Here is a 12510-nt window from a genome sequence, read left to right as displayed (position 1 = left end):
CATAAAAAAATCTGGTTCCTAGCTAGTTCACTGAAAATATTAACCTATTGTTGGAAAGAAGACTACAAAACTAGAGACTAGAATAAAAAAGGACAATAATTCTCATAGCAATTCATGCGGCACTATAATACTAAAACGGACCCTATACAGTTTGTTGACCTAAGATGGAGAGAATAAGCTAACAACTATGGGTCATTCATAAAACATCAACAAGAAGTGATGCTGGACAATATGGGTAGGTACCTTCTTTGTGGATGTAGTATGCAGGTATACCATATATTTCCTACTCCCTCGTATGAATGCAGAGGTTTTCAAAACTTTCTGTTATTGTAGTGTATATGTGGTTTGCAACTTTTTGTATTGGCAAATCAGGTGATATCTTGATGCTATGGTCTCCCTAATGTTGAGTGGGAATTAAGTTACCCTGGGAAGGCATTGACATTATAAAAACACTGATATAAAGTAATGTTTTTCGGTCTGGAATGGATTTATCAGTTCTCAGAAAGATTTAAAGAATTTATATCCTCTGGTAAAGATGACTGTCTGGCGTGTTAAGAATACAAATATACTATTTTTTTTTTTTTAGTTATTCAATAAAATGTTGCTTTCATTGTGTTTTCACATTTGTGTCCAGTCTGTTTTTCATTTGACAAACTCAGTCAGGTACAGATAATTCAGAATTACTTTGTAATTAATTTCCTGGATAAATCTTTTGTTATTCTGTACGGGTATATCTTGTCATTCTTGGAAGAAACCAATTTTACTTTGGTAACTTGTTGCTCTTCTATCTTAGAGCAGGGACCTACCATTCGTCTGAGTGTTGTGGTCCTTGAGTATGGCTACCATGACATCTAAGACGTCTCAGCCAGGTGTTATCTGAAATCCTACAGGGAAGAGAGATTTGCTACAACCACCAATCCCTATGAGTGAGGCAAAACAGATTTTGTTCCTGATATTCAAAAATGCAGCAAAGAAGGACATTGAGTCTTGGAATATTTTCTGAAGTATTTCAGGCAGGTAATTGCTCGGAATGGTTGGTCTCAAGAACAGGCTGTACAACAACCGATCTTGAACTTAGTTGATCCAGCCCTATACTCCATCAAGCACTTGGGTGATGTGCAACTATGGGACTGGAAAACAGCTGTAGTCAAAATGTTCCGAATTCAAGGTCAGAGGTGAGAGGTAGGCACTTATGTAGTGGTTAGCATGAGTCAGCTATTGTGTGTAGGAATCAATGTCTGCAGTTTAGAACCCATTTCTTTCCTACTAGGCCTGGGCTATGCTTATGTAACAATCAGACGGTAGCAGAAGGAGTGCGACAGAATCAGATTGTAAGCTGTTGGCAGGCCAATGACGACAGTGGGAAAACTGTGTGTTGGTCAACAGGAGACCCACTGAAGCTTGGGAGACCCAGTCATTCACAGTTTTACAATATTCTACGTTGGGATACGTGTTATGCAAGTGATATATACATAAGTACACATAACTCTGTAGAAATGTCACTTGACGAACGTCATAACTTTGACACTGTCTTTAAAAGTAATTTTAGAGCAGCGCATTGTTATAATCAAGCAGTTAAAACATTTATATCCTACATATCTGGCCGAACTCTTGACTAACCAAAATTCACCTGACCTTACGCTTTCAATACTGACTTTTGCTATTTAAAATCAAATTCCTAACCCCTCTGGCTATTCTGTTCTTCAACTAGCCTGTATTTTTCTTCTGTATTCACTTATCATCTATAAGTTTTCATATGCTGTAAATGATGGAAGTAGATCATGCTGAAAGCCAGTATACCTAGGACATCCTTTACAGCGAGGACTTGAATTGTGCAGCTGAACCATAAACTCTTGGAGATGACCTGTCTTTCGATGTAGTAAAGCTCATGGTTAAGGTCGTGTTGCTGGCCTATACATCAGATGCACAGAACTTTGCCGAGTAAATAGGTAGGCTGGTACTGAAGTCTCCTGGAACAGGACAGCCTTTCTCAGTCATTGAAGGTCCTGCCGAAATCAAGTCTTCCCTGGTTACAAGCAGCAGTGAAGGATACTACAGCAGTCTCCACAAATTTGTCTGAGCCAAGTCTCAAACCAGTTTAGTAGCAGAAAACGCCACCATTGTTGACTATAGTGAAACAGGAAGTGGCCAGACCACTGACAAAATATCAGGATCTACTTTGTCATCATCAGTGTGTGCCCACTTCCAGCAGGAGCTTTGGATTCCTAAACTCAAGAAAACATTTCCATAACTTAAGTTATCTCTAGGGTTGACCAAGCTTTGAAGGGTTCTCAGCAAGTCAAGTTCCAGTATCAAGACTGCTACGAATGAGACCATACCATCAACACTAGGTGTCCTGGCTGTTGCAGCCATGTCAGTTGTTGGGATTTTGATGATCGTGACACCACCACCATAACTAGAAATAAGTGAGCCTCAATCTCGACAGCTAACCAAATAACACCACTGGTACCAAAGACAAACATCATGGTAAAAAGAAACAGGAATTTGCCACGCCATCCAAGAAATACCGGGATTTGCTCCTGAAGTGTTCTGTTAGAGGGTACCCCCTCACAAACATCGATGATGCCAGTTGTACTTTCACCATTGGTAGGAACACTACTTCCACAAAACCAATAAAACATTTCTGGAATTTCGATTCTCTTGGGGGTCAACAGGGCTCTGAGAGAGTAGCAGCAAGATGGGTCCCTGGACAAATCTTCCATTCCAGTGACCATAATCACCATGAATGACATCACAGTAATGACAACTGTAGCAGTCCAAACCAGCCAGACCATGACCAGACTATCAGCATTGCCATAAAAAGAGTTCACCATGTATGAAGGGAAATCCACGATAGCTACCAAACTGACCATCATCCGACCAATGTAGACTAAGAAAAAACCTTTATCTTGTTGTTGATCGAACCACTATTTCTCAAAAGGTTCTGAAACTAACTCTAACAACAGCTGAGGGTGGAGCTTCTACTACTTTAGCCAAAGTCATCAATGACCACCTGACATGGAAGCAGATCTCCAGCTTCAAGTGGCATTGTCAGGTAATGGTCGCACAGTGGACCAAGGCCCAGACCTCATATAGGGGGGAGAAAACAATCCGCACCAAATACCATCCTGTGCATCATCACTGTTTCAGGAAGTAGTTCACTGGATATAGGCAGTGGTAGCTGAAAAACCAGAAGGACACTAGCTAAAAAGCTAGAGTCACCATAAATGCTACCACTGAGTCCACTTGTAATACAACTACCACATTGGAGGACTACTTCTAGTTTGAGATAAGGGTAAGGGAAGTCGGACCTTACAGCTGCCATGGGTAAGTATGTATTTATTCTGTGTATAATTTTTTATTTGTTTTTTTTTTGGTTTTGTGTACATTTTATATAGTTTTGATTCAAGTGTGATTTATTTATCTCTGCACTTTATCAATATGATTACTTTTTCTTTTATTTCCTTATTGTTCTTAATTTTTATGAATATAAGCCGAGTCATCTTTAATATATATATATATATATTGCCATGAATTGCAATGGGTTTCTATTTCGTCTTATGTTTTAAAAGTATTAGTTTTACTAGGAATTTCTTATAGTTCTTTATATTTGGTATGTTTCCATTAATGATAATTGTAATTGTATTATGTGTTAATAGATATGTATTAAAGGGATCAGTTTTCAGTTTCAATGTTAAAGGGTTAATTTTAATGTCTTATTCTTTAGAGGGGTTATTTTTATTTTTGCATTTTTGCTTTTATGATTTATCTTAAAAGTTTATCTTGTTTTTGTGATCTTTGTTCTTAGTTTGCTGTCAATGGGCATTTCATCATGCTTTTCACTTGTTGTGTACTCTATATCTTATTGTATTGTGTTATAAACTGAAATGTGAAAGTAACCTGTTTGTTGTATTGAAATATTTGTTAAAAGGTATTTTATAATGTCTTGAATGATTGTTAAAGGTTATTTTTTCATGTCTTAAATGATTGTTAAATGGTATTTTATTATGTCTTGAATCATTGTTAAAGGGTAATTTTCATATTGTCATGGTTTGTGTCATCTGTGTTACTACGTAAGTATTTTACAGAAGCGAGAAAACGCCACTCAGATTTCTTTATCAATGCACAAGCAAAATTTTATTCAGTTTAAACTTTAAAATAAGAGGCAGTTGGTACAGCCCGAAAACATATGAGGGCAGTGTGGATTTGTGATTTCCACAGAGTACATTGGTCAATAAAGTAACTAAGTTCCTTTTGCTCTAGTTACCCAATGTTTTGTTTTATTCACCTTTATATTCCTGTGAAAAATGTTTCTGCAAGGTTATCCATACTCTCAGGGGTGACTATAAAGAGAGGGGGGATTGCTGGGGCTGAATCTTCTCCAAAATCTGCCTTAGCCTTTCCCAAAGCTTCTTAAACCACCAAAGGACAAGTGCTTATTGAGGAAGTTGGTTCACTTCCTAAATATTAAAGTATGTGTGCCCACAAGATGTAGAGTGCAACTTCCTCAATTTTATGTGTAGCCCACATCAGCCCCCTCACTGAGAAGAGGCTGGCGCCACCTTTGCATACTATGTAGGAAGGTAAACAAAACTTTTTTCCATAGGTTAAACAGGTTATGTCTTAAGGCTATGAATCCCTTATGTTGAGTGGGAATGATCAAAACTCTCGGGGATAGTGCAGGTTGGGGAGGCATGGCATTATAGAAAAACGAGTTTTATCTCGTGCTTTCTCAGACTGGGAGAGATTTTTACAGTTCTTAGAGTAGAGAGATTTGGTAGAAAACTTCCCCAGACATTTAGAGATTTTACATCCTCCAATAAATGCAACAACAACAACACACACACACACACATACACTCCGTTATTTTGTGTTATTGAATAAAAGACTGTGTTATCACATTTGTATCCAGTATCTTTCTTTCACAAGCTCAGTCAGATTCAGATAATTCAACAATACTCTGTAATATATATCCTGGCCGAATCTCCTATTATTCCATGGGACCTATTTTGTCACTATTCGGGGAAATTAGTTTTAACTGAGAATACCACATAGGAAAAGTAGTAAACTGGTAGTTAGGCAGCCTTATCTCACAGCATATACAAAGATTTGGAATATAGAATGGTGCCTTTTTCAAAAGGGACTGAAGGCCGACTGGAGAGGTCACCTGTTTTAACCACTCGCACCACTACACAGTAGTGTGTTGTCAGTCAGTCAGTCAGTAGACGCTAAAATAACATTACATTTGGGACGCTTAACGTTGCAATTTGTACTGTCTTGACGTCGGTAAAACGTGCGCATTCCAAGAATCACGAGAAGAGTTATGCATTCTGTAGACTACAACACAACATGAATATGAACTTCAAAAGCAAGAAATAACAATATTCGTTGCTCTTAATTTTGGTTTTATTTACTCTTGAAACAGAACACTTTCGGGGACCCTGCAGTAGTACATCTAGTCCCATGTATAATAGGCGTTAAATACTCTATGGTGACTTGTTGAGTGGAATGATAACCACTCTTTCATATAGGGGAAGGGGATAGGTGTTACAGTCACTTTTTAATCACTTTTCTCTTAGATTACATTAAAGCTCTACACAAGCATGATGAATCGACGCCCATTGTACAGAGATTTACACCTTCTTATTATGAAGGAATTGCTTTCTTTTTGTAAGTCTGAGAACTCAGAATTAAGTTTCACTGAGCTCAGGTATTTCAAAACTCATTTACCTGCCAGGTCAACAGACTTCGGTTAATAAAAAGCGATACACAACCTTTGAAAATTCTACAAGCTCGCAAATAGGTTGGTTAACAAAAATTGTACTTAACAATAATATCATACGAACTCTATCAAACTTTATCATATAATTAATACAACGATGAAAGAACATAGCTATAACCGAATTTGAATAATTTATTTAACCAATAGATGGCAACACAGTATGTTTCAAGAAATTGTTGCGGTGAGCGCATTTAGGTTTACGATTATATCTAGATAATATTTAGATTTTTTGAATTTATATATTTATTAAGTTAATATTTTAAGACTTCTTTTGGTATTTTTATCGAAGATGAGAACGCTTTATATAGAATTTAGAATTTAGAAGCAAAAATATGTAAATAACGTAAAAATGTTTTTTTTATACTTTATAATCGATGTTGTACTATCCCTTAACATGAAGGTACTGCCATAATGACATAACATGCAATTTTACAAAATATTTATTTTTCTATAAAAAATCATCAGAGATTTATTAACGATTATCAATTTCGTACAGAAGCAATGTCAACTCAAGCAATAAAAATACAAATCAGTAAAACTAATAAGTAATTTGTAAAACAATATCTTACTCCAATATTCAAATTCTTCTCAATTATGTTTGAAACATAATAATAATATAATATCTTTTCCCCTATTTTCTTATAACTTTGATAAATAAATCAAAGATGTGATATTTTTATTTTATTTTAGCCAATTATTCAAATAGATATAATTTCACCCTATAGCTAAGTTAGGTTAACCAGTAGAAATAACAATAAATTAATACTTTAAAATTGGAGTTTAGTCGTTTAGATACTGTTTAACGATGCTTTTCGCCTGAAATTAAATTCACAAGTATTATTCCCTCAGTAAAAGGTGATAATAACGGGTCTTAGTTAAGCAGTTCACATGGGGCGTTGAAAAGTAAGCCATATCTAACGTGACGTCACAGGTGGCTCCGCCTTCTGTCCTTCTGGCAGATTGCAACTCAGTGGTGGTGAGTGAGTGCTTTTCAATGGTGGTTTGTTACATTGCGGGGTAGCAATAGGTAGGCCTACGCATTACACAGATGAAGCAAGGTAATTTTAGAAAGCATATTACCAACATTAAAACTTTAAAATGGCTAAAACGTGTATAAAACGAGCAATTTCATCAAATAAGCTAAGCTATGTATGTATTTCTATACCAAGAATACCGCCAATAACCATGTAAATGAGTTGCCCTCGTAGGCCTTTTACTAGCCTCCAGGCTAAAACAACAGACAGGGAGAGGGCCTCTCACCGGAGACAACAAAAATAGGTCCTGGGGAATTCTTCCCAACATTTTGACGAATGCCTAGTGCAGTTCTCCTGTCCATGGAACCCTTTCAGGTTGGTTTGCGAAACGAAAATGGCCGTGATGAAGATCGGTTGTGGACAGCCCTCTACGACTACGATGCGGCAGGTGAGGACGAACTATCATTGCGTCGGGGAGAACAGGTGGAAGTGCTCTCCAAAGATGCCAAAATATCAGGGGACGAGGGATGGTGGACAGGAAAAATTGGCGAAAAGGTTGGGATTTTTCCCAGCAATTTCGTGACACAGTGCGTAGGAAATTCTAATCGACCATTTGAAATAAAGTTTTCTGAATTAGAACTAGAAGAAGTGATTGGTGTTGGGGGTTTTGGGAAAGTGTACAGAGGATTTTGGAAAAGTGAAGAAGTTGCAGTGAAAGCTGCTCGACAAGACCCAGATGAAGATATTAGTGCTACAGCACAGAGTGTGCGACAAGAGGCTAAAATATATTGGCTCCTAAATCATCCAAACATTGTTACATTGAAAGGTGTTTGTCTTGAGGAGCCCAACTTGTGTTTAGTAATGGAATATTCAAGAGGTGGACCTCTGAATCGTGTACTTAGTGGACGCACAATTCCTCCAGATATTTTAGTTGGCTGGGCAATACAAATAGCACGGGGAATGAACTACTTACATTCTGAGGGTCCAATTTCACTTATTCATCGAGATTTAAAATCAAGTAATGGTAAGAAAATTAGTAAATTGTTTAATACATTTTAAGTTGTGTATATATTGACTAGCCTTATGTTGTGATTTTCCTGCAAGGCATTGAATATAAGGAAGATGTTGACTGAAGATAGTTTTGATAGTTATTGTTTACTCAAAATCAGGTTTTATAACTAAGTTGTGTGAATCTGATAACAGTTAGAAGTGTCTAGTAAAATCATATGAAGTTTACCTAAATATACCAAAAAACCTGCTTGAAAAGTGTGCCATCTTATATACAACAAGGGACATATTGGTCCATTTAGGTCATCCCATCCATTAAACTTTAAAATAAAACACTTAAAGCTTGCCTTTCTCATTCAAATATTTATCATACTTTCCCTTAAACTTCCTTAAATTAACGGCATCTCATTCCAAAGGTCAACCACCCTTTTAGGAAAATTAAGCTGTCTTAGCTGAAGATAGCTCCTACCTTGCTAAAATTTATGTTTGTGTCCCCTAGTCCTACCATTCTCACCTCAGTGAGTTTACCTCTTTCATTTTTTTTCAAGCGAAAGCAGTTTCAGAGATCTTAATCAGTCCTTGCATGACAACCTTATACTAGCCCTCCTCTAAACCCGAAACTGGACACATTACTCTAAATGTGGCTTAATCAATGACCTACAAAATAAAATTATAACCTCTTTAGACTTGTATTCAATATTGATGTAGATATAGTCTATAATCCTATTTGCCCTACTAGGCAGTAGCAACAGCAAAGGTAAAACAGTTGGGGGTGTATTTCATTCTCCTGAAAAAGAATAGTGAGCTAATCGAAAGCACTTAATTTTTAGGTTTAGTATGAAAACTATTACAAGTTTTATATGTGATCCTGTGTGCTAACTTCTTAATCAGAATTTCAGTAGTACTATTAGTGTGTTAATACTGGTGTACTGACTACAATGCATCTTTAGTGAAGTTTTAGTCCTGGCTTGGTGCCATGTTTGAATGTTAGTTGTGCTGCAAGTTGCCAGCTCATTATATATTCTGAAATGTGAAAATGTTATGCATAGATATTTTTATACAGTAGTAGTCATGGAATTCGGAACTTCACAAGAAACAATGTGAGAGAAACCTAATCAACCCATTGTGATCATCCCATTTATTCTTCAAATAGACCTAGCATGGGCTGGTGGTTAGGGAGGCCGACTTGCAATCTGAGGGTCACAGGTTTGAATTCCCATCCCACCAAACATGCTCGCCCTTTCAGCCATGGGGGATTATAATGTGATGGTCAATCCCACTATTCATTGGTAAAAGGGTAGCTCAAGAGTTGATGGTGGGTGGTGATGACTAGCTGCCTTCCTTCTAGTCTTTTACTGCTAAATTAGGGACGGCTAATGCAGATAGTCCTTATGTAGCTTTGCGTAAAATTCAAAAAACAAAGACACCTACCTGATCCTGTCTTCTACTACCGCTCTACTCTAAAATGCTTTTTAAAGTACTTATCCAAGCTCCTTCACTTAAACTTGTTTATTGTTGTAACTTTTACTGTACTTGAAGGCAAACTAATCCATAGGCCAATTATAAAAATAATGCTACCTTAACTGAATTGGTGTCCATATCTTCTGCTAGGGTCCTCTAGTACAGTTATTAAACTTATGGATTCCAAACCTGTAAAAGACATGCACAATAATTTATAATCTTTGCCATTTTTGGCCTATAGATAAGACAGATTTTCACTGCTGGTTCTCATTTCCTTAAATTTATTGTCTATTTTTCTCACTAGTATGATTAGTGTGTTTTTTACATATTCCATTTGACAATAACCTGGTAGGAAATGACAACTCAACCTAAACATTTTCCATAAACTACTCATCTTTATATTGCATCTTCAAGTTTCTGTGGAAAAGTTTTAATCATTTGAAGTTATGGCAATACAATCTTTATTTAACCGAGATATCAGTAATCTGATGATATCTAACGTGTGTGGTAATAGCAACCAAAGCCACCTGTTCTATCATTATATTACATATGCTTTTAATGCTTGTGTAAAATGAATCAAATGTTTTTTTGGACATTGCTGTCAAGAAAAATTCTCAAATTTAATTGCTTTATAACTACTGAAAACTGAGTAATTATCATCCAGGATCATAGTCTTTCCTCCATTGATACTTACCTGATTTAAAGAACTTCTACAAAAAATTTCTTCACAGCCTTTTTAACTGAAGCCTATTAAGGGAAGACAACTTTCACACTTCTTAGCTCTGTTTTGCAAAGATAATCAGCTATTCTTTTCATTCTTTCATATCTCTTCTACTCATTTATTCTTCTACTCCTTGAACTTTATAAATACTTCTCAGCTGTGAAGTTTACATTATTTTGTGAAAGAGCATCTTCAGATTTAGCCACTTAATTACTACATTTTTCTTATCCAAAAATTCCAGTCACATTCTTCACATGCACTTCATATTTGTCACTGTTATAACTTGTAAGCTTTAATCTACAATAACATTCAGAATATTTTTCCTTTCATGTATTTTAACAGTTAGGGTCTTATGTGTGTTGAACAGACTACCATAGTCAGGCTATTCAAGTGGTCAGCAACTTTAAACAGATTGAATAAAACATGTTCACTTGTAGTTCCTCTACGTTTCATAGAAAATAACTTTTTAAGCCATACTTTCTCTGTGAAAATTATGAAGCCAGGAATAATCTGATAGTAATCTGTTACTGCACTCTTTTCAGTGTGTATATCTTTTTTGTCATTTGTTTTATTTTTACTACAGTCAAACATTCAGCAAATGGTTTTAAGTGTTTTCAGTAATCCTTATCTTTCTTCTTAACACGAGTGTTCAGGTCACAGAAGTAGACTCTTTCAGTACTTTCATATCTCTATTTGTAGTACAATATTTTACATTTTTCAATATTGAAACACCTTTCCTAGGTTCTTGCCAACTCAGTAGTGCTGCTCAGATCCTTTTTTTTTAATTTTTTTATTAATGAATCATTTTACACATAACTGGACTTTCTTTGGTAGAGATTTTACATTATTGACATAAGGCAATTTGGGAATATTATTGCCAATATTACCCATGGAAATCTTGTACTGTTACATTTACTAATTAGTAGGTGGAACAATGCCTCTACCTGTACATTAGTATCGTGTTTTTGAATAAAATCCTACTGTTAAACGCAATAAGTAGGTGGAACCATATGTCTGTATTTACATTGGTGTCACATGTTTTTGGATAAATTCCTACTGTTACATTCACTTAGTAAGTGGAACAGTGTCTCTACATTTACATTAGTGTCGCATGTTTTTGTATAAATTTCTGCTGTTACATTAACTAAGTAAGTGGAACAGTGCCTCTACATTTACTCTAGTGTCACATGTTTTTGTATAAATTCCTGCTGTTACATTCACTAAGTAAGTGGAACAGTGCCTCTACATTTACTCTAGTGTCACATGTTTTTGTATAAATTCCTGCTGTTACATTCACTAAGTAAGTGGAACAGTGCCTCTACATTTACATCAGTGTCACATGTTTTTGTATAAATTCCTGCTGTTACATTCACTAAGTAAGTGGAACAGTGCCTCTACATTTACATCAGTGTCACATGTTTTTGTATAAATTCCTGCTGTTACATTCACTAAGTAAGTGGAACAGTGCCTCTACATTTACTCTAGTGTCACATGTTTTTTTGATGAACTTGTACTGTTACACTCACTAAGCAAGTGGAAAATGCCTCTACATTTACATTAGTGTCACATGTTTTTGTATAAGTTCCTACTGTTACACTCACTAATCAATGGAATAATGTCTTTACATTGGTTTCATGTTTTTGAATAAATTCTTATTGTTATATTCACTAATTAGTTGGTGGAACAATAGCTCTACATGTACATCATTATCACATGGTTTTGAATAAACTTCTACAGTATTTATAGTAAGTAAGCTGAAAGATGATATTATATACACTTTCTAATAACATTTAGTCTACAGTGTGTCCTACATGGGTTAGCTACAAATTATCTGTGCCAGTAGTTGATGAAAGATTGCACATTCATGTCCTCTAGAGGCCACATGTCTGAACAGTGATTGATTGTCCTAGGATGACATAAGCAAATTCTGGTAGCAGTCTCTGTAATTGCATGTTTGTATAGCCTTAATTATGTATATGACATATTGACAACCAATAAGATTTAAATTTTGTAGGTAAAAAAATATTTGATTTTGCCTTAATTTTGGTAATATATTTTTAATGAAACATACATTTGCTGTAATATGTAGATTAATTAACTGATTTCAAAAGTTTATATGTGTTACTGATAGATTACAGCTAGTTGGTGTATATTTTATTTTTGGTCCTTTGAGAAATAACCTCTTTGTTTGTGTCACTGTTTGTTTTAACCCTCTACAGACAGGTCATGGGTCAAAAGCCATGTCATTATGTTTGTTGATTCATATAACAAAATTTTATTGAACTACTATTTCATAAATTTATCTTAATAAGTTTGGTATCAAACTGTAGATTATAAATGAAATTTTAATATTATATATCACTTAATTTCTTAATTTAAAGGTAAATGCTAAAAAACACAGTTAAATATGGATTTTTGTGAGTCACATGGTATGTTGAATGCAGCACTGGTTTAAATTAGATGTTTGTTATATCAAAATACTAAGTCTATAGTTTTGTATGAATTAGGAACTCAAATTACCAATATTGACAGCCAGAATATAAAATAAGAACCTCTTATCTTTT

At 35.3% G+C, this 12510-nt stretch overlaps 1 protein-coding gene across 2 annotated transcripts in view; it reads left to right on the top strand.

The window, feature by feature from the left end:
* The first annotated feature begins 6792 nt into the window (after nucleotides 1-6792).
* The window catches only part of LOC106464683 (mitogen-activated protein kinase kinase kinase 9-like), a 78630-nt gene continuing 72912 nt past the window's right edge, over nucleotides 6793-12510 (top strand). For both annotated transcript variants that reach the window (XR_002611812.1, XM_013924841.2), the window contains exon 1: nucleotides 6793-7780. Coding sequence is in view for 1 of the 2 variants with exons in the window: in XM_013924841.2 (XP_013780295.1) it covers nucleotides 7093-7780 (688 nt within the window). In the remaining variant the exon portion in view is untranslated. The remainder of the gene's footprint in view (nucleotides 7781-12510) is intronic.

This window comes from Limulus polyphemus, unplaced genomic scaffold (assembly GCF_000517525.1).
Source record: "Limulus polyphemus unplaced genomic scaffold, Limulus_polyphemus-2.1.2 Scaffold1718, whole genome shotgun sequence".
Classification (NCBI taxonomy): Eukaryota; Metazoa; Arthropoda; class Merostomata; order Xiphosura; family Limulidae; genus Limulus; species Limulus polyphemus.
The sequence above is the reverse complement of the archived record's forward strand: the minus strand, read 5'-3'. Positions and strand labels throughout refer to the sequence as shown.